The sequence below is a fragment of the Cricetulus griseus genome, chromosome 6 (genome assembly GCF_003668045.3).
Source record: "Cricetulus griseus strain 17A/GY chromosome 6, alternate assembly CriGri-PICRH-1.0, whole genome shotgun sequence".
NCBI classification, from domain to species: Eukaryota; Metazoa; Chordata; class Mammalia; order Rodentia; family Cricetidae; genus Cricetulus; species Cricetulus griseus.
In genome coordinates this window covers 66,087,620-66,108,223 of record NC_048599.1, presented here as the reverse complement: position 1 = coordinate 66,108,223, position 20,604 = coordinate 66,087,620, and the positions used below count along the sequence as shown (strand labels likewise).

At 49.4% G+C, this 20,604-nt stretch overlaps 2 protein-coding genes across 3 annotated transcripts; one reads left to right on the top strand and one right to left on the bottom strand.

The window, feature by feature from the left end:
* Nucleotides 1–401: 401 nt before the first annotated feature.
* On the top strand, nucleotides 402–8,279 carry Lpcat4 (lysophosphatidylcholine acyltransferase 4). 2 transcript variants are annotated; one of them, XM_035446608.1, is made up of 14 exons: nucleotides 402–634; nucleotides 1,893–2,035; nucleotides 2,324–2,544; nucleotides 2,907–2,998; nucleotides 3,116–3,176; nucleotides 3,447–3,505; nucleotides 3,688–3,722; nucleotides 4,228–4,282; nucleotides 4,378–4,460; nucleotides 4,711–4,836; nucleotides 5,062–5,194; nucleotides 6,677–6,775; nucleotides 7,124–7,280; nucleotides 7,574–8,279. In XM_035446608.1, the coding sequence occupies exons 1-14, from the start codon at nucleotides 521–523 to the stop codon at nucleotides 7,747–7,749; spliced, it is 1,554 nt and encodes a 517-aa protein (XP_035302499.1). In that variant the 5' UTR covers nucleotides 402–520; the 3' UTR covers nucleotides 7,750–8,279. The 2 variants fall into 2 exon arrangements, with proteins under 2 accessions (XP_035302499.1, XP_027278083.1); XM_027422282.2 differs by having other exon boundaries at nucleotides 2,886–2,998.
* Nucleotides 8,280–8,964: 685 nt separating this feature from the next.
* On the bottom strand, nucleotides 8,965–19,796 carry Nutm1 (NUT midline carcinoma family member 1). The gene is given in 8 exon segments (XM_027420893.2): nucleotides 8,965–10,972; nucleotides 11,219–11,335; nucleotides 11,795–12,069; nucleotides 12,442–12,578; nucleotides 14,162–14,290; nucleotides 16,249–16,954; nucleotides 19,620–19,653; nucleotides 19,656–19,796. Coding segments are annotated over 8 exon segments (3,501 nt in total). The 3' UTR covers nucleotides 8,965–9,010.
* Between the last annotated feature and the right edge of the window lie 808 nt (nucleotides 19,797–20,604).

Below are 20,604 nucleotides of genomic sequence, written 5' to 3'. Positions count from 1 at the left end.
AGGAAAGAGGTGATCCGCTTGGGGAGATGGGGAAACTGGGACGGAGGAGCGGCGGAGAGAGGGGAACCCAGCCCCCTTCGGCAGCTGCGGGCTTCCGCACCCTGCCCCGACAAGGGCTTCACACGGTCTGCGCACTCAGGGTGACCGCGGCGTCTGGAAGGTGACCGGAGCGCTCGGCTGCGCGCCCACCTCGCCTCCCGGTTTCCACCCCGAGACCCTCGGAGAGGGACGGCCAGGTCCTCGGGGCGCCGCGCTCCGCATGGCACGAGGGGCAGCGGAGAACGCGGGTGAGCGGGGACGCCGGGGCGCCGCAAGCCCCGCCCCGCGGCCGGCGCCCTGACAACGCGAGCGGCCCGGGCGGCGCCGCGGCTCCCCGCCCCTCGGCCGGCACCAGGCGGGGCTGGGACCAGAGCGCCGCCGCTGCCGCCGCCGCACGAGCGGAGCTGCTCTGCAGAGGCGGACGGGAGCGGGGCCCGGCCGGGGGCGGGGGGCCGCGGCCCTCGCTCCGCCTTCTCCCATCATGAGCCAAGGAAGTCCTGGGGCCTGGGCCCCCCTCGATCCCACCTCCGGATCCTCAGCGCCCCCAAACCCGTTCGTGCACGAGTTACACCTCTCTGGCCTCCAGAGGGTTAAGGTAAGCTGTGGGCAGGGGGCGTGCGGAGGACTGGTTAGGGTGGGAGACAGGGTGTTAAGGAGCCGCGGCTGAGATGGGCTTGGGGATGAGAGAGGAGGCGGCTGAGAAGCTTGTGAAGAGGGAGTCCGGGGGTGCGCACGTGGGGGCGGCCGAGGGTGGGCGAGGAGCCCTGGTGAGGACTCGAGCTTAGGTGGTAGACAGGCTCAGAAGTGTGGGAGAAACGAGTGGGTGGAGGGGGAGTATTGAAGGGGACTCAAGGATAGGAGAGATGGAGGACACTGGGGAGTGCGGATTACATCCTTCGGAGGTTGACGGGCTAGGATGGAGCTTGAGGCTACGGAAAGCTCGGGGTGGGGGCAGGGGCGTGCTCAGCGATTCTCCAGGCTTCGACTTAAACGGTTTGGAGCCAAAGAGTTCGTCCTTGTGCCCTTCCAACACCTCCTCTTTCCGCTACCCCCCCCCACACACACACACACACATACACACACCCTCACTGCAGCACCTACTGGTGGGGGCAGGGAGGCGGGGAGGGGGGTTGGCTACAGGAAGTAGAGGAACGCACCACCCTAGCTAGGGTAGCCAGGAGGTGGTGTGGAAAGGAAGTGTCCAAGGTTTCTGTTGCGATCACCTCCCCTGAGGCCGACCCCCCGGGGGCTAAGTTTATTTACCTGCTCGATCCTAAGGAGAAGCCTCTGGAGTCACACTGGCTCTTGGCAACCCTTACCTTGCGGAATGGGGCTGAGCATTACCCAAGGATTGCTGTTCTGCAGTCCTAGGGATTGATTGATGTGAGGCTTGAAAAGTGGACCTCTGTTTCCAGCCATCTCCTCCGGCCCAAAGTGTGGAAAGAGCCCTGCACCGGGTTTGTTTGGCATAGGAGCTATTTATGGAATGGGACCTTAGGGAAGAGGACCTGTCTGTAACCTACATCAAACACAATGCTGGACACCTCCACTGCATTCTCTCATTAAATCCTCTTAACAGCCATTTCAAGTACTAGATGAGTTTTATGGCCATTAACCTTTTTAGGTGGAGTGGGAGTCAACTGAGAGTGAGAAAAAGAAGGCACCTAGTGGTATTAATCTTTTATCCTCCTGGCCTCACTAGTGTCTTCTTCATCCCACTTGGATTCCTGTGCCTCAGTCTGGCACCTGCAAGGTGTTAACTCTTTGCCGGTGGGTCAGTCCTTGTAAGAGATGGATGCTGTGGAATGAGCCTTTCCCAGCCCTGAGGGATATTCTCTCCTGCCCTTCTGCAGTTCTGCCTCCTGGGGGTATTGCTGGCCCCAATCCGAGTGCTTCTAGCTTTTATCGTCCTCTTTCTCCTCTGGCCCTTCGCATGGCTGCAAGTAGCAGGTCTCACTGAAGAGCAGCTTCAGGAACCAATTACTGGATGGAGGAAGTAAGTGGGACCCAACTCCTCTAAGACCCTACTCCTCACCCCTGTTACATGCTCTGCCCAACCCCCATGGGGACTCTGAATCTGTTAAATGAACTACCAGCCAAGCCCAGATCTGATCCATAGACCCTCACCTCTAAATAACCTGTCCCAAATACCTCAGCTCAGTGGCCACCCTGGTTTTTTTTTTTTTTGGGGGGGGGGGTCCTACTGCCCCAGGTGCCTGGATCGGGGACAGGGTTGATTAAGGGACAGAGCTCCCTCCACTGATCCCCAGCCTTTCCCTGGCAGGACTGTATGCCACAACGGGGTTCTTGGTCTGAGCCGCCTGCTCTTTTTCCTGCTTGGCTTCCTTCGGATCCGTGTTCGGGGACAGAGGGCCTCACGCCTGGAAGCCCCTGTCCTGGTTGCTGCCCCCCATTCAACTTTCTTTGACCCAATTGTTCTGCTGCCCTGTGACCTACCCAAGGTTGTGTCTCGAGCTGAGAATCTTTCGGTGCCTGTCATTGGAGGTGAGAGAATTCAAGAAGGGGGGGGGGCAACTATGGGCCAAAAAAAAACTGTCAGAAATGGAAAACACTAGAGAGGACAGGGCTTCAAGTGCAGAGAGAAAAGTTAGGAGAGTAATGAATGTTGGCAGAGGAAATGCAAATCAACACCATTTGTCAACTGATCTCAGACTTCTAGGCTGGTGCCAGAGACAAGGTACTAGAAAGACAGCCTCCAATAAATAGATTGTAGCAATACATGGATTGTTGAAATATCTTACACTGTTGAGGAAATAGAGGCTGCCAGATATTAAAGCCTCAGGGTCAGAAGCAAGTGACTCCTCCTTGTAACCTCCCCGACCCAGCCCTTCTTCGATTCAATCAAGCCATCCTAGTATCAAGGCATGACCCAGCCTCTCGGCGCAGAGTGGTCGAAGAGGTCCGAAGGAGGGCTACCTCAGGAGGCAAGTGGCCTCAGGTGGGTCCAAGTATCATGACCCTCTCTTTGTCTTGTGTGCTAGGTGGTTGCTCTTTCCTCCCCACCTCACTCTGTGCTTTGGGTTTTTGTTTTGTTTTATTCTGGTTTTCCGCCCAGGTACTATTTTTTCCTGAAGGCACCTGTTCTAACAAGAAGGCTCTGCTGAAGTTCAAACCAGGTGAGGAAAATGATAGCAGGCCCGATAAGGTTGAGGGGGAAAAATGGAGCTCCAGCTTCAGGGGCGGAGCAATTAAAAAGTAGAGGGGAGGGGGAGGGGTGATGGTGACAAGAAGCCTCTTAGCTAATGCAGATAAGGTGAGTCAGAGAGAGAATGATTATCGAAGTAGAGGCATGTGTCATTTGGGGCTTGTCCCAGACCCTCATGCCATGTAGCTACCTCCGCATACTAACTTCTGCCTTGGGGGATGGGGGTGGAAATGGGATTTAGGAGCCTTCATCGCAGGGGTGCCTGTGCAGCCTGTCCTCATCCGATACCCCAACAGTCTGGTGAGTCTTGGTGGAAGAAGGGGGGAAGCAAAGAGCATGAAGCCCCCCCAAAATGGAAATCAGTGAAAGGTGGCATGTTAAGATATGCATCCGGGTCGAAGCATGAGGTCAGGTCGGGGTCTCCGCTAAAAGTGATTTCAAGAAAGAAAAGTAACCTCCACCTCCCTCTGCTCTTCCCATAGGACACTACCAGCTGGGCATGGAGGGGCCCTGGCGTGTGAGTTCTAGTGTTGAGGGGGTAAGGGTGGGGAGGTGGGTCCACCAGAGCATCCCTGGTCCAATCTCTACAAGAGGTGTACAAGCTACTCTTGTAGGACTGAGAGGGCTCCAGAGGACATTGCCCTCTGCCCTCCCTATGTAACTGGGCAGTACTTCTCGGTTCTTCCCACCTGAATCACTCCTGCTGTGATTCCAGTTCCTTTGTATTGACTGTCCTGTGTTTGTTTCTTGTTTGGGGGAGGGGTGCGGAGGGAGTCCTCACTCAGTGGTCTCTTCTGGAGAACCCTCACCCCTAGGCAGGCCTGTCCCCAGATATCCTTCACCTGCAGCTTTTTCCCCAGGTGTGTTCCTGCAGCTCTTCTCTCTCCCCATCACCTCTCTGGCCCTTCTCAGTCTCCTGGTTAACTGCAGCTAGGGATCCCATTTTCTGCATCACTGAGAGAATATCCCACTGCCTTGCTCAGGATAGTTAAAAAGTGGTAAACACCTGTCTCTTCTCTTAGACTCAAAGTTCTGTGGCTCACAGCCTCTCAGCCCTGCAGCATCGTGGAAGTGGAGGTATGGTGCCCCATTTAGTGCAGTGGGCAAAATAGAGTGTAGTAGTGACTGTGCCTTACTTCCAGATCCTGATGAGAGCTCCGTCTGTGTTTCAGTTCCTGCCAGTCTATCAGCCCAGCCCCGAGGAGAGTAAGGACCCCACCCTTTATGCCAACAATGTGCAGAGAGTCATGGCACAGTGAGTATTACAAGTATTTCCTGGTGTTCAACAAAGTATTTCCTGGAGCAGTTATGCAGAGCAGAGGAACCACAGCAGGGGCAGGAGGTTTGAGGCCAAGATAAGGGCTAGTGGGGAAGGACTTTATGACAGCTGAGGCTAAGGAGAGAAAAGATGAAGGAGACTGGCCATGTCAGTCAGACAGTGTAATGAAACCTCAGAAATCTCTGGTGCTGCCTTCCCTTGATCTCCATCCCTCTTTGTCCTTTAGGGCCCTGGGCATTCCAGCCACCGAATGTGAGTTTGTGGGGAGCTTACCTGTGATTGTGGTGGGCCAGCTGAAAGTTGCTTTGGAGCCAAGGCTCTGGGAACTGGGAAAGGTGCTACAGAAGGCTGGGTAAGTTACCTTGAAGATAAGGGTATGAGCAGGGCCCCAGGTAGAAAATTAGAAAAGGGATGATAAGGGAAGGAAGAGGTTCCATGCTAGGTTTGATCCTCAGTACAAGGGGAGCGGGGCAGTAGATGAATCCACCCTGGGAGCTGAGTGCTGGGGGCAAGGTTATGCTTGGCATATCCAGAAGGAAACCAAGTCAGCTCACTGTTGTCAATAATTCCATCATAGGCTGTCCCCTGGCTACATGGACATGGGGGCAGAGCCAGGCCGGAGTCGAATGATCAGCCAAGAGGCATTTGCCCAGCAGCTACAGCTCTCAGATCCTCAGACAGTGGCTGGAGCCTTCAGTTACTTCCAGCAGGTAATGGCGCTAGAACCCAGGTGCTTGTTGGCTTGCCCTCTGAGCCAATAAGCTTGGGATTTAGAGATGATGTTCTAGTGAGAATGTCAGTTTTGGCAAACTGTATTTCCAGAACTATAACCAAGTACCCCGTCAAATCGTAACTCTAGTTTGTTTGCTCGATTGCAGGTCTGTTGTGCATAGTCTAACACACCTTGTAAATGACCAGCTACAAAATGTGCTGGGACATAACTTTTCTTTTCTGTGCGGAGTATCCAGTGCACAGAGGGAACAATGTTGTAGTCACAGGAAGAACAAAAGACAAACTCCATCAGGAGAGCCTAGAGTCACTGTAGAGATTGGCAAAGATGGGGAATTATGACTGTGAGGGACACTGGGTGAAGACCTTCACAGAAAGGTGATGAAGGTTAGGTGGAAGGAGAAGGTGGGGAAGAAACTGATTAGGTTAGGCAGTTGAGAATTTGAGGCCCTTGATTGCTGCAATGTGGAGGCAGGTTCTTTTCCAACATCCTCTGGCCTTCCTAGAGAATTCCTGAACTAACTCAAGAATTTTAGCAAACTTTATTTCCAGAAATATAATCAAGTATCTGGTCAAATTACAATTCTAATTTGTATTTTCTTTTTAAGTGCTAAGGACAGACGGGGTTTTTCTGCTAGTCAGGAATACCTTAGCTATTCCCCTAGCCTCTCAAAGGGATTTGTTTGTGCCAAGACACAGACTATGGATGGGGTCTCAGTATCCTCAACACTCTAGGAGACAGAAGCAAAAGGATCATACATTTAAGGCCAACCTAGGTGCTTAGTTAGACACAGTCTCAATTTAAAATAATAATAATAATTGTGCTGGGCATTGGTGGCTCACACCTTTAATCCCAGCACTTGGGAGGCAGAGGCAGGTGGATCTCTGTGAGTTGGAGGCCAACCTGGTCTACAGCAAGAGTTCCAGGACAACCTCCAAAGCAATACAGAGAAACCCTGTCTCGAAAAACTAATAATAATAATAATAATAATAATTTAAGTATTGAGCATACATGGATTTCTTAGATTGGGGAGTTTGCCTGTATCTCACCCAACATATACCTGGCATTTTGTTTAAAAAAAAAAAAAAAATGGCCAGTGTCCCCCTTTAAATCTGTTGGACCAGTTCTCCCACATGGGCTGAGTCAAAGGAAAACCAGTTTGTCTGGCTTGGAAACCAGGGTTGCTCTCCTGTGGTCTGTCAAAACAGGGTGGTAACTTCAGAATTGCTGGGGGATTCCCTGCCTTCCTAGATCTCTGTGGGAGGGCTTTGTTACTACTAGATGGCTTTATGTTACCATGTGACTACAGCCTAAGAACTTCAGGAGTCCTGGGGAGTGTGGTGCTCAGGCCTGAACCAGTGACCACAACCCTCATTTCTAAGCCTGGTTAAGAGAAACCAAAGCTCAGGGGGAAGGAGGAAGATGTATGGTCTCCATGTGGCTCTGGTTTTTCAACCTCCAGGATGCCAAGGGTTTGGTGGACTTCCGAAATGTGGCCCTTGCACTAGCAGCCCTGGATGGTGGCAGAAGCCTGGAGGAGCTGATGTGCCTGGCCTTTGAGGTACCTTGGAGGGACTATGGGACAACTGCTGCCCTTTACCCCACACTTCCATCCCAGGAGGGTGGTATATTTTGCTGTTCTCAGTAGCTTTTAGATGATGTATGGTCAGTACCCAGGAGTACCACACTACCTAAAACTGCCTGTCTGCAGCATCTCCTCCTGAGGCCTAGCCGGACAGAAGGCAGAAGCTAGACATTTTACATTACCCTGAAAGAAAGGGCACTAGAGGTCCGAGAGGGCTCATATGCAGCATTCTTGGAAGACAGGAGCCCATCAGGTAGGCTTTCCAGGCAGCATGAAGCAATGTCTAGAGGAAAGAACTTGACAGGCATCTCTTTCTGTCCCAAGCTCTTTGCTGAAGAACAGGCAGAAGGACCTGACCGCCTGCTGTACAAAGACGGGTTCAGCACCATCCTGCACCTGTTGCTAGGTTCACCCCGCCCTGCTGCCACGACTTTGCATGCCGAGCTTTGCCAGCCTGGATGCAGCCAAGGCCTCTCCCTCTGTGAGTCACTGCCTTCTCTACCCTGTACAGGCCCTGGGGTACCATCAGCACCAGGATATGTTTGGAGCCCTGAGCTGGCAGAGAAAGGGCTAGTGGCCAGTCTTAGGAAGCAGAAGGTGTGAGAGGCAAGGTGGGCGGGAAACAGGCAAGTGAGGAGGAGGGGATGTAGCACTGTATTGAGAAGACAAAACAGATTAGAGGGGCTGGATATACCAGTTCTGAGGAAAGGGAAGGGAGGAGAGGTGTCCTCTTCACACTTAGGTGGCTTTGCTTTTCCTACTCTTCCTGCCTAGGTGAGTTCCAGAACTTCTCCCTCCATGACCCTCTGTATGGAAAGCTTTTCAGTACCTACCTACGCCCCCCACACAAGCCTCGAAGCAACTCCCAGATACCAAATGCCTCATCCCCAAGCAGCCCCACTGCCCTGGCCAACGGGACTGTGCAAGCCCCCAAGCAGAAGGATGACTGAGCACCTCAGCACCCCCCCACTCGATTCCAGCCCTGCTCTCAGGACAGCGCCAGAGGCCTACCCTACACCTCAACCCCGTGTCTGCTCCTGTTTGATTTTTTTTTTTCATTGTTTGTTTTTTAAGTTTATTTTAATTTTTGTTTGGTGGGGTTTTTTGTAAAAGACTATTTTATATATAAATATAAATATATATATATATATATTTAAAAAAATGAAGCTCGGTCCCGTGGGTGGAATCATTAGTTGTGAAGGAAAGAGATGGTTGTCAGATTTCCATTGGTGTTTCTAAAAAGAAAAAAAAAACTCCAAAGATTGATCTTGGCCATACCTGAATTCTCTCACTCACAAATGGATTGGAGTATTTCCTTCATGGAAATCATACAGTGATTTTTGTATCTTCCCCTCCTGTTAACCACCTACAAAATGTTCACATTTTAATAGACTTAACGTGAATGTCTTTCTCATCCCATTCCCACATGCTCTGTCCTCATTAAAGATGAAAATGTAGCTTCCTACTATTCCATATTTAACAGTCCTGCCGAGAGTGTATTCCTTCGCCCATACTTGAAGATCTGTGTTAGTCAAGTGTCTTCTCCAGGTCACACCAACCACACGGTGCTTCTCTACAATAGCATGTGCTGAGGATGTATAAACCCTTCCTGTCCAGCCCCTTAAAGGAATAAAGGTCCTCACCCCACCCCCAGCGAAGGTTCGGTGTCTTGACAAACATATGTAAAATTAATTAGGTTTAGGAAATCAGGTCTTCTGAGATCTGACAGACACAAAAAGCCTCTTTCCCCACCTGTATACTTAAAGGGGGCCCACAATCATAGGGTATCCGGACCACACCTGCTGATGCCAGATTTGGGAAGAAAGAGTGTGTGGGTCTCCTGTTTTGGAACATGCATGGCCATGAAAGTGATTCTTAGCAAAAAACTTCAGGGAATCCTCAGAATCTACCTTTATTGTGATACTTTATTCCACATAGCAGCCAAGATGCTCACACAGAAGACCACACAGAGAGTAATTTGCAACCAAAAACAATCTTTATTTATTCATATAACTTCCCAAACTCCTTTCCCTTTACTTCCCACAGCCTAACTAGTCTGGTCTTCTGCCCCAGGGGCTCCAGCTTCTTGCACAGAACAAAAACAGCATTGGGCTGGAACTGCTTCCCCAATAGGGAGCAGCAGCAGTAAAATATGCTGTGGGGCACCCCCCATTGGAGTGCTGCTAGGTGGAGCAGGATAGCCCTCTGCTTCTACTGGCTACGACGTCGTTTCTTCCTTTTGCTCGTGACAAAACTGTCACGCCGCCTTTTACGGGTTTGTGGGAGCTGCGCTATTCCTAGAGCAAGGGGTTTCTGTCCAGAACTCCCAGGCTGGGGTCTCTCTACAGCAGTAGCTGAACCCCCAAGTAGGACTTGCCTCCCAGATGTGTGGGGAAGGGGTGAAGGTTGGCTAAGGTCATCTACTTCAGCAGAGAGGTGGGATGTTTTCTGGATTCCCTGACCTCCAGAGGCCTGACAAGTACTGAAGGAAAGCCCTCCTGAAGACAGGCTAAGTTTTGAAGCCAAAAGATAGGCAAAGTTAGAGAGCTCTTCATCCTCTTCCTCCTCTCTCTCACTTGCTTTGGCCCTATCTGCTGAGTGATGTGTTTCTCTACTCGAGATTTCTCTCAGAACTAAAGCCCCCCTGACTCCCCCTCTAGGGGAAGTACTTCTCAGACCCTGGCCAGATGTTGATTTGCTGGTCTCAAGTGGGTAAGATCCTTGGTTGCCTTGTAAAGGAACAAGGTCAGTAGGTTTGGAGGAAACAGTACCTTCCCTGCCCTCTCCTTGCAGGTTATAAGAATTAAAATTTGATGAGCAGGAATTGTTGCTGAGCCCTGGTTGGGGGCCACTGTCCTTTTTAACATCTAGTATGTTAACATGTTCTATGTTTTCCAACAGAGGAAAGAGTAGATTACCTCTGCTCTCTGCCTCTTGACTAGCCTGGGGGAAAGAGAGGCTATCCTGGGTCCCAAGAATAAGGAGATTGTCTTGGCATGTGGGGATCAGGGTGTCTTTGGAAGACCCCAGTGTGGAGGTGTCAAATGTTTCCAGCAGTGGGGAGCAACCTTCAGCCCACAGGTCACTGGGATCCTGTATGGTCTCAGGGCTTAGCTCTTGATTTTCTTTGGACCTCAGGGCTGGGCCATTGGCCATCAGAGATCCTGGCAAGCTGCAGGAGTTGCTCTTTTCTAGGATAGCTGTCACATCTGGGCCTCCACAGGGAACCACAGTGTTCCCCATATCCTCTGGCACTGTGGTTTTTCTAGAACTTGGAGAAACACTGTTTCTGGAACTCAGTGCCTGGTCCTTCCTTATACATGCCTCATCTTGGGTGCTGTCTGTGACCCTTTGGATTTGTAAGGGAAACTCTATGCGTACAGCATCCATGTCACTGCTCAGCCACAGTTCTGGGCTGAGAGAAACCCTGTCCAGGTTGCCAGCTACTCCAGGGGAATGATTCTGATCAAAACTCTGAACCATGGCAGGACCTCTGTCATCTCTCCACATGGCCCTTGAAGAACCTTCCTGGGACACTGCTGAAGCTTCTCTCCCTTGAATAAGCACCCCAACTCGCCGAATCTGTTGTCCTATTTGCACCCCCAAGGCCTGGTTTTCTAACCTAAGTGCTTGCAGAGGAACTGGCTCCGTAAGTGCAACATCCAAATTAGAGGCTCTCATGGGCGGGGGACCTTCTTGCCAGCAAAAAAGTAAAGACTCTGAATTCCTATCTGCCACTGGGTAGTGCCCAGAGGACCCAGTACCTCCCAGGTGGCCATCATTACGTGCAGATAGCTGTTTTATAACTTTCCCAGTCCCTTTTCTCTCCACACCCAAGGGTACTTGCATTCCCTGTGAAGCTGCAAGGTCTAGCTGCAGGTCCCAGCTACTAGAGGATGGCAGAGTGTTTCCATCCTTGAGAATCCCCCTTGAACCACCTAGGGCTTGTTCCTGCCCACCATACATTTCTCTTGCCTGCTTGCCTGGAGAAGCAGATTTTCCAATGTGAACAGTGCCTGAAGCCCCCTGAAGCCCAGGTGAGGGCCTAGGCCTTCGACCCCCATCTTCATCTTCATCAGAAACAGAAGGACTTGAGTCTGACTGAGCTGCGCTGCAACTTGGAGGTGCCTGTGCATCTTCCTCCTCCAAGGCCAGGAGTCGTTTCTGGACCAGCTGTAAGGGAATGGACAAATGCCAGTTCTATACATGGTTAGGAGAAGAGGTGGCTGAGTGGGTGAAAGGAGATGATAGAAAAGAAAGGCAAGTGCTTGAGTGGTGGTGTCAAAGATGGGTACTGCAGCTTTTTCTGCTTTGGGGCTTTATTCCTCTGCTGTCAGCCTTTCCCATATACTCCATTCATAAGGTTATACAAAAGCAGGCAGGCTCCTTTTCCTGGTGCCCTATGCCTCCCACGTTTACCTGGGCAAGAGTAAGTCCTTCTTCTTGCTCTAGCTCCTCAATTAAAGCCAGAGGATCTCTCTGCTCCTCTGGGGACAGCAGATCTGCCAGAAATTGAGGGTGAATGACCGCCTCTACCTGGGGAACAGAAAGAGTGATGTGAATCTTTACACTAAGTGACCTGTAAGCCCGGGTGCTCTAAAGACAAATCGATGAAGCCCATGTCCCTACTTTCACCCTGGAGTTTGTTATAAACTGTGATCCCTACCTATGTGTGCATACAGGTATACCCATTTCCAAGTTACAGAATGGAGCCTCCTGTCATATGCAGAATCCCAGGTGACTGGTGCCCCATAGTGCCCAACCCCCAAATATCTATTAGAAATTAGCCATGGAGCTGGGCATGTGTGGTAGCACACACTAATCCCAGCATTAAAGGTAGGTGAACCTCTGTGAGTTCAGGGCCAGCCTGGTCTTCTACAGAGCAAGTTCCAGAACTGCCAGGGCTACAGAGAAACTCTCAAAAAAAAAAAAAAAAAAAAAAAAAAGAAGAGCAAGAAGAACAAGAAGAACAAGAAGAAGAAATAATTAGCCCACCTTGGAGACAAAGACTTTCTGAGAACATAGTTCATCAATGTAGCTCAGAAGACTTGGATCTGGATACATCCCTGCATCCTCCAGCTGCCCCTCTTCCTCCTCTGTCTTCCCAGTGTCCAAGTGGCTCCCCATCAGACCTTCCATGATGTCAATATATTCTTGCACAGCTTCCGGTGGGATCTCTTTGGGTGCCTCGGGAACCAGAGCCCTCTGGGGTTTGCGCTGCCGCCGGCGGGGAGCCCGTGATTTAGAGGCTGCCTTCTTGGGGATGTACACTGAGTTGGGGGAGATGGGGAGTTGCTAAAGAAATCTGGTATTTACTTCCCAGTAATGCTCTCGTAAGGGAAGAAATCTGGTACAAGTACAAGAAATGCTTCCAGAATGGGGTCAAGCTTTGGGGGAGAAAAATGTAAAAGCTGGAAACAGCCTGATCCTATCCCCAATCCTTAGGCAGATAAAGCATGAGAGAGTAGTTAGTTTACTTGGCCAAGATCAATAGCTAATTCAAGACAAAGGGAACTAAGACCCCAGTAGCCTATGGAGCATTGTGCTTGGCTCATAAAAATGTCACCTCCAGGAAAGAAGGTGACAAAAGCAAAAGCCATAATGCCTTTCCTGACCCTCCTCTGCTTTGTGGGTAGCCTTACCTGGCTGCTGGCAAGCCTCAGGGACCAGAGGCCCTGGATCAAGTTTCAAAGGGGTTACAGGGGACAGCCCTGGGGAACCATTCATCAGCTGTGTGTTCTGTATCTGCATCTCCTCTTCCACCTCAAACTCCATGAACCTGCAGAGGGTAAAGAGGGCACAGTGTGAGCTGAGAAGGAGACCTAGCCCACCCGAAACCAAGACACCAGGCAACATCTACAATCACCCTCATTTTGACTAAATACTATAGAAGTCAGGTCAGCCAGGGGAAGCTGCTCACAGGTAGTCAGTCTATTGACAATGCTGGGGAATAGCAACATATTGTCCCTTTACCTTCAACAGTCGTTAGAGAAACTGATGAAACTGGTGGTATAGAGCTTGGATAGTTCTCCAGGACAAAGTGGCATCCTTACTTCTGTGTCCTATCTATCTCATCCAGTGCCCTGGATTCATCACTATTTAATATAAGCTTGGTGAGTTCAGTCTGGCCTGTGCAAGGGCCTACAGGTTCTCTTTATGGCCCCATCCACCCCTTTCTACAACTGACAATGATGGCCAAATTCTGGAAGCAGAGCTCACCAGAGTGCAAAGGCTGGAACAGGCCCTGATGGGTAAACCTAGGCAGCCAAAGGTTCAGATTCTGGGGGGAAAGTAAAGGTACAATTGGAATAAATGATTCCTCTGTTGTTGCCCAGGCTGGCCTTGAACTCCTGGGCTTGCATGATACTCTCATCAGGTCATGTGTGCTGACTCACACATCACAGCCAGCCAAAGTTATTTTTTGGCCAAGACTATCCTGTAGAACTGGGGGACAGAGAGTCAGGGAACCATTCTGGGTGTCCAGTACCCTGATTCCACCTGGACAACCTCTTGCAGAATTAGTTCCTGCCTGGGATGGGTGAGAAAGGTCTTTCTGTGTGTGCTATTTCCAAAAACAAACAAAAAGCATGAAAGGAAAAGTGAATCTGAAGTTCCACATCAAAAGCCACTTGCCATCCAGTGAGTTAAAGAACCTTCGTGGTGAGGTTCCTTCAGCATGGGAATTTGGAGGGCACTGGGCCCAATTCTTTTCTCATACCTTTCAATATGAAAACCACATATGGATCCAAGACCTGGAGGCAGGGGAATTGTCAACAGCAGACAGGATAGAATAACCCCAGAGCCTCAGTGGAAGAAGCAGCAAGGATCCAGGAGACCTTGTCTAGCTTACAGCACTCCTCCTGTGACACGCCTTTATTTGTTCATTTAAAAATGTATTGTGTGCACCGGGTGTTGGTGGCGGCGCACGACTTTAATCCCAGCACTCAGGAGGCAGAGGCAGGCAGATCTCTGTGAGTTCGAGGCCAGACTGGTCTCCAGAGCGAGTACCAGGATAGGCTCCAAAGCTACACAGAGAAACCCTGTCTCAAGAAAACAAACAAACAAAAAAAAAAAAATAGTGTGTGTGTGTGAGAGAGAGAGAGAGAGAGACAGAGACAGAGAGACAGAGAGAGAGGAGAGAGATGTGAACCTCAGAGGACAGATTTTGAGAGCCACTTCTCTCCTTCCTTCATGTGGGTCCTTGAGGATCAAACTGAGGCTGTTAGGCTTGGTGGTGGGCACCTTTACCTGCTGACAGCCCGCCCCTGACACTGACACACACATACCTACACCTGCCTGTCTCTGCTGCCACTCGACCGCTCCCCCACCCCTGCAGGGTGAATTAGGGTGCATCAAACTCACTTCTCTGCCATCTCGTAAAAGATCATCCGGTCAAAGTTGCTGGTACGCTCCCACTCCTGTAGAGCCCTCGGCAGTCCCTCCTCCAGGGTCATAGTAGGCTTCAGTCGGGCCAGGGAACGAAGCACTGGGCTAAAACCCCCATTAGGTCAGACACATTGTACAAGTGTGCCCTGCACCTGTTCTGTGCCCACCTCAGACCACATCCTTCCTTCACCAACTCTAGCATGCACCTCAGGCCCTGCCTTGTTTCATTTTAATTAGATGTCCAGATTCCACAGCCTCCCCTCCAGTTGTCTGCCATTCTTGCGGCCCTTCCCATCTAGATGCTCAAATCACATAAAATCAAATGATTTTCCTCTTGACCTTCTGAAATCAACCAGGGCACCCATCTTTAACTCTCTCGGTGCTAACCTTAACTGGACAGTAAGAAGAAAACACTGGGGTTTGCAAATGAGCACTATGAACTGTAAAGTGGATTTAACCCTGCCCAAGGCCTCTTGAATTGTCAAAGACTTATTTCACTAACCCAGCATGAGCCTCTAATTAAAACATGTGCAGTCATTTGGGGGTTTGGGTTTGCAGACTGGGTTTTTTCTTTATTTCCAGAATGTCATCATAGGTCTTCAAATTGAATATTAGACCATTACTTCTGGACGGCTCTAGAGGAAATCAAGAGTGCAGACTAAAGTAAGGACTTCATTTTCACCTCTCTAGCTTCTTTAAGTCCTCAAACATTACTGAGTATGAGAGCCACCTGGCAAAGCTTGCCATAACTACGGATTATTGAGCCCCAGGATCCCAGGACTAAGTATCTAATCAGCTTCCCATGGGGGTGGCTGTTTAGGGTCTGAAGCATGCCTAGCATAAGATCCTACCCACCACACTGAAGCATGAGGAGCAGGAGTTGTCCTGAAACCAAAGGGGATGGGTCCTAAGCAAATCTCAAGAACTCATGCTAGTTCTACATTTAGAAACTATCCACCAGGTCCCAGGAGAGAACTCAGCGCTATCTCAAGAAACCAAGACTCAGGAAAGTGGTGTTTATTGAGGACTTTGGGAGTGGTCCTTTGATCACTTGCTCCAAAGTCCAGATGAAGGAGTTCTTCCACTGGAAGGGAACTTTCTCTCTCTCTCTCTCTCTCTCTCTCTCTCTCTCTCTCTCTCTCTCTTTCTCTCTGCCTGGTAAAACAGTGTTTACTCAATGGTCTGCAGTTGAGAGATACTCAGTCTGCTTGGGAAGTTGAGAAAATCTCCCAGATGACTAAAGACTGATGTTTAAACAAAAAAGGACCGTCTGTAACTCCAGGCTTCTTGGCTAAACATACTTACACTCAAAAGGAGGGTTATTTTGGCCTTTTGTGGGCTCCCTTCCTCTTTAAGATTGCCTTTTTTATAGTAATAATAAAAGAGTTACTATTTAAGTGATTCATATTCTGTGTCAGGAACTTTGCCAAGCACCTTTAATCTGATCAACCCTCAGAGATAGGGTTGATTACCCCCTTTTCTGATGAGGAAACTGAGGGCAAAGGTGTTAAATGTCCTCTCCTGATCCAAATCTACTACGCTTGGAGCCAGCTGTGCTCCATCCTCTCCCCTGTTTCACCTGACTCCTGAGTAAGACAGGGTTCACATATGCTAAGGTCTTAGTCTGGCCCAGTGCCATCTGCCCTATCCCATAGGAATGAGTCAGGGCTTGGCCCACCTCATCCCAGCTCAGCAGTGTCAGAGGGCGGGAGGGCCCTGGCATTTGGTGTCAGGGACCTACAGGACAATCTCTCTTCCAGCTTTATGACAGGAAGTCTCTCCATCTGCTCGTCTGTAAATGAAGACTACCATAAAATGCTTGTCTGACTTCACAAAGTTGTAGGTATTCTTTGAAAAGTACCTGAACGTTTCTTCTAAGCCAGGAAGAATGTAGTAGTGTTTTTAGTTCTCTTACCAGTGTCTTCTCACTCTCATAACTGCCTTCAAGAATTCTGGAGTAACCCAACCCAACCCAACCCAACCCAACCCAACCCCAGTGCCTATCCCAGAGTCCTCTCTAAAAGCCCTAGGAACATCCATCTTGGGTACCCACCCCCACTTACATAAGAAAGCAGGAAAGAGCTTCTGCATCAGGACTCTGGGATAGGTGAGTCCGGGCCAAGACTTTGTAGCGCTGCCAGCGACGATAGTTCTCATAAACACCCTTGGAAGCATAGGCAAGGTCACCTTGAGAGGGCTTCCGGGCAGCCACTGGACCTCCTTCCATGTTTGCAGCTTGTGTTCCTGGCCAAGACTTTTCCAGGGGCACAATGGGAGCCAGTTGGGCAGTTGGTGGTAGAGCCTGCACAGAAAGTCCCGCAGGGCCCTCCTGGCTCACTCCCACAGCCACAGCAGGCAGAGTGGACTTCATACTAGAGGTTGTCACATATGGAGGAGGCAGCCCCTCCTGGCCCCCACCAGGAGCCCCTGAGGTAATCCAGTTCAGGGCTGTCTGAGTAACTATAAGGTTCTGACTTTGAGAGGGCTCAGCTGGCCCCACTTCTGTCTTGACTTTAACAATGACCTGGCCAGTTCCAGCCACACTGGGGCCAGAGCCTCCTTCTCCTGTCACCAACAATGGGCTGGGAAAAGCAGAAAGGAGCAGAGGACTGCCTGGAGAGAATGCAGGAGGTATGGGGGGCTGTGGTGATGGCTCCCAGAGGGGTGGGTCTGGTGGCACAGGAGTAGGTGGGGCAAAGGGAAGCCCAGTGAAAGGGGGCAGGCCAGCACCAGGTTTCATGGCCATATCTGGTCCTGGTAACGGAGAGGCTGTTGAGACAAAGAAAAGAAGGGAGTAGGAAGGAGACCAGAAGTTAGGCCACATGACTTCCTTTTAGTTCCTATGGGATCAGAGCAATGACTCTTAATGCATGAAGGAGAGGACATGGATGGGTGGATTTGTAAATGTCTCCCAAGGAGTCCTTTACCCCTGAGTTACCAGGCTAAAGAAGTTGCTCCCTTTCAACGAGACACATAGACCTGCGTCTTCCAGGAAGAACAAGCTCAAGCTGCCACTGCCTCTGAGAGCTTTTTTCAAAATACTCGTGGAGGCCTCCCCTGCCAGCTCCACAGTGTCAAATAGGACTGACACCTGTTGTGCAAGCAGGCTGGGTGCTGGGAAAGTTCCAGACCCCCCAAAAGCATTCATGGGGTCCTTGGGGAGGCTGTTTCACAAACACTGGTCCATCCTCTTCCTCCCTTCCCTATTCCTCTTACTCCTAATAATCTCATCTCAAACAACAGAAGATGCAGTTTACGGATAGGCGCAATGACTCCAGAACTCACAAGGCTCATTTCTCCAAAAAATCATTCCACCAGCATACATGGACATCTACTAATCCTGCCCACTCCCATGAGATAGAAACCACCTGCTCCCAGCTGCTCTGTGTCCCCTGTCAACATTCACAGAAGTACAGTCCCCAGGACAGGGTATGGCAGCCTGAATTCTTTCTTCCCAGAAACTTCATTATGTAACAGCTAGGAATAGCTGGAAGGATTAGATAAGGACCAGGAAATGATGGGGATGGGCATGGAGGGAGGGAGATTTCCAGTGCCTTCAGGAACTACTGGACAAGTTGAAATTTGGCAGTACAGGTGGTCCTGCTTCTTAATGTTAGAAGTTTAGGGCTCATGAAGAATATAGCATTGAGCTGAAACTAAGGAAGAATGAAATCTAGAACACAGTTCCTGCTGGGACGAGCTATGTGGATGCTGGTCAGGCAGATCAGGGGATAAGCACACAAATGTGTACTTCATTAAACAGGGCCTGTATCCACATGATATCCACAGGGACATCCACATGATTTTTAATGATAAAAACAGAAGCCAATCGGCCTAATTTCATGCTGTTCTTCTCCCTATTTTAAAAAAGAGTATTTCACCAACAAACCAGCACTACTCAGATTCCTGACCACAAAGGAGACATGAAATAGGAACAAACTTATGTTCACACTCATCTAAGTCACACAACAGAAGGTTGGGTTATAACTGCCAATTTCTGCACATTGTGAAATGCTGCTAAGGTCTTAGCTCCACAATAGGTAATAAAACCAAACATCTCACTATGGCTAACATGACCTATCTTCTCCATTCTGAAAGTCAAGAAAGACTGCTCCCCACCCCATGGCTGGGTAGTGGTGGTGTGCGCCTTTAATCCCAGCACTTTCGAGGCAGAGACAGGTGGATCTCAGTGATTTCAAGGCCAGCCTGGTCTACAAAAGTGAATTTAGGACAGCCAGGACTGTTACACAGAGAAACCCTGTCTCAAAACACAAAACAAAACAAAAAGAACAGACAAATGGAAGGAAGGAAGGAAGGAAGGAAGGAAGGCAGGAAGGGAGGGAGGGAGGGAGGGAGGGGAGGGAGGGAGGGAGGGAGGGAGGGAGGGAGGGAGGCTACCCCTAACAAAAAACATACTTAAAAATAAGTACAGGTTTATTAATACAACCACTCTGGAGGATGAGGCAGGAAGAGCACAAGTTCAAAGGCAGCCTGGGTTACAGGAGTTCAAGGGCAGCCTGAGCAACTTAGTGAGACCTCACCTCAAACTAAAAAGTACAATAAGGGGCTGCAGATTTGGCTCATAGAATGCTTGTCTAGCATGTGCAAGGCCCTGGATTCAATTTCCATAAACAAAAATTTTACACACACACACATGCATGAGCTCACACATGTGCCCAGAAATGGTCTATGGGGCACGAAAAGTACCCTCCCCAGAACACTAATTAGATGGAACCTTGAGCTTAGAATTCCCAACTTCTAGATATATCCTTAATACATTACTATGAAAGAAAAAAAGAAAGAAAGAAAAGCCTGCTGCCTGGACTGAAAAGAAGCCACCTCTGGCTGGTAGAGGCCTTCAGATCTGAGGCCAATCAGTTTTATAAAATCTCTAGCCCCATTCACTGGCTCTTAAATGAATAGCCCCCTGAAAGACTTTTAGCTCTCCAAGTAAGCCGACTGTCCCCCTGACCCAAATTCCCACTTCTCCATCCATCAGCCTCCTTTCCCTCGAAAGATCAAAAGACTCAGCTTGGCCTTCTCATGGCAAAGTCCCAGAGCAGGCACTAGTTGCCAGTAGACACAGATCTTGAGTCTTCCCTGAAACCCTGACTACGTTGCCCATACTGCACATAAACCCATGCATGTTAAAGTACAACCTCTTCCTGGGAATCAATTTGGTAATTGCTGTCCATTACCTATACTCAGTGTGTTACACCTGAGGCACTTTGGTTTGTTTCCAAGGAGGCTTCCTCCATTCTTAATGGTAAAAATCTACTTCCCTATGCTCCCTAATGCCTGTGTGGGGTCTAATGTCTCACATCCCTTTAGGTTAGCCTAAATAATTTGTTCCTAGATAAAGGGACAAATCTGACACTCCAGGGATTTGATCAGGTGGAAGATACCCTCCATTCTCCACCACCCCCAGTCTTACTTCTGTCTGAAGCCATCATCTGAGATTTAGGTACACCAACAGTGGCTGTGGGGAAGCCTCCAGAATGAAACAGTTGGGTCCAGGAACCAGGCAGTAACCTAGCTCTAACAGAGGATCTCCAAGGAAGGTAGGGTAAAGACTGGGTAAAAACAGAATTAGAATCTTGGACACAGGCATTCTGTAGTGGGGGAGGGGAGAGGGTATTTCATGGTGAGAATGATGAGGTATTACACAGTGGGTTCTGGTAGGTAAGCAAAAAGTAAAAAATCCTGTGCTGGAGCGATGGCTCGGGGGTTAAGAGCACTGGCTGCTCTTCCAGAGGTCCTGAGTTCATTTCCCAGCAACAACATGGTGGCTCACAATTATGAGATCTGGTACCCTCTTTTGGTGTGCAGATATACATGGAAGCAGAATGTTGTATACATAATAAATAAATAAAATCCTTTAAAAAAAATAGAAAATCCCTCTAAGTTCATTTGATAGCATGATTGTTGGGTGTCTTTTTTCTTTTGGGGGGGATGTCTTTCCCCCCTCCCCCCCGACAATTTGTACATTGTTTCTCAGATTCTCAATATTATACTGTAGTTTTTGCTTTTGGTTTCTTATTCTTCTAATCTTCAACAACATATCTAATCCTCTGCCCTTCGGTTCCTCTAGTTCTGTAACTGGCTTACTATTAATAACAAATTAGTGGTGGGCCTTTGGCTTGTTACAACAATAACTCTATTTTCTGAGCCAAATTCAGAGCACACAGTTTGTATAGTTGAGGATGGAGAAAACAAAATGTTTGAAATGGAAGTATTTCAGATGATCTAGGGTGTCCAACTGCTGTGGTGTGAAAAACTGCCACCTACTTGTAGTCCTAGGACTAAGGAGGCTAAGGCAGGAGTTTGAGAAAAGCTTGAACTACAAGTGGAACTATCTATCTGAAGAAATAATTCTCTCTGCAATCCCCACACAGTCCAGTCCCAGCAGCTCTGCAGTT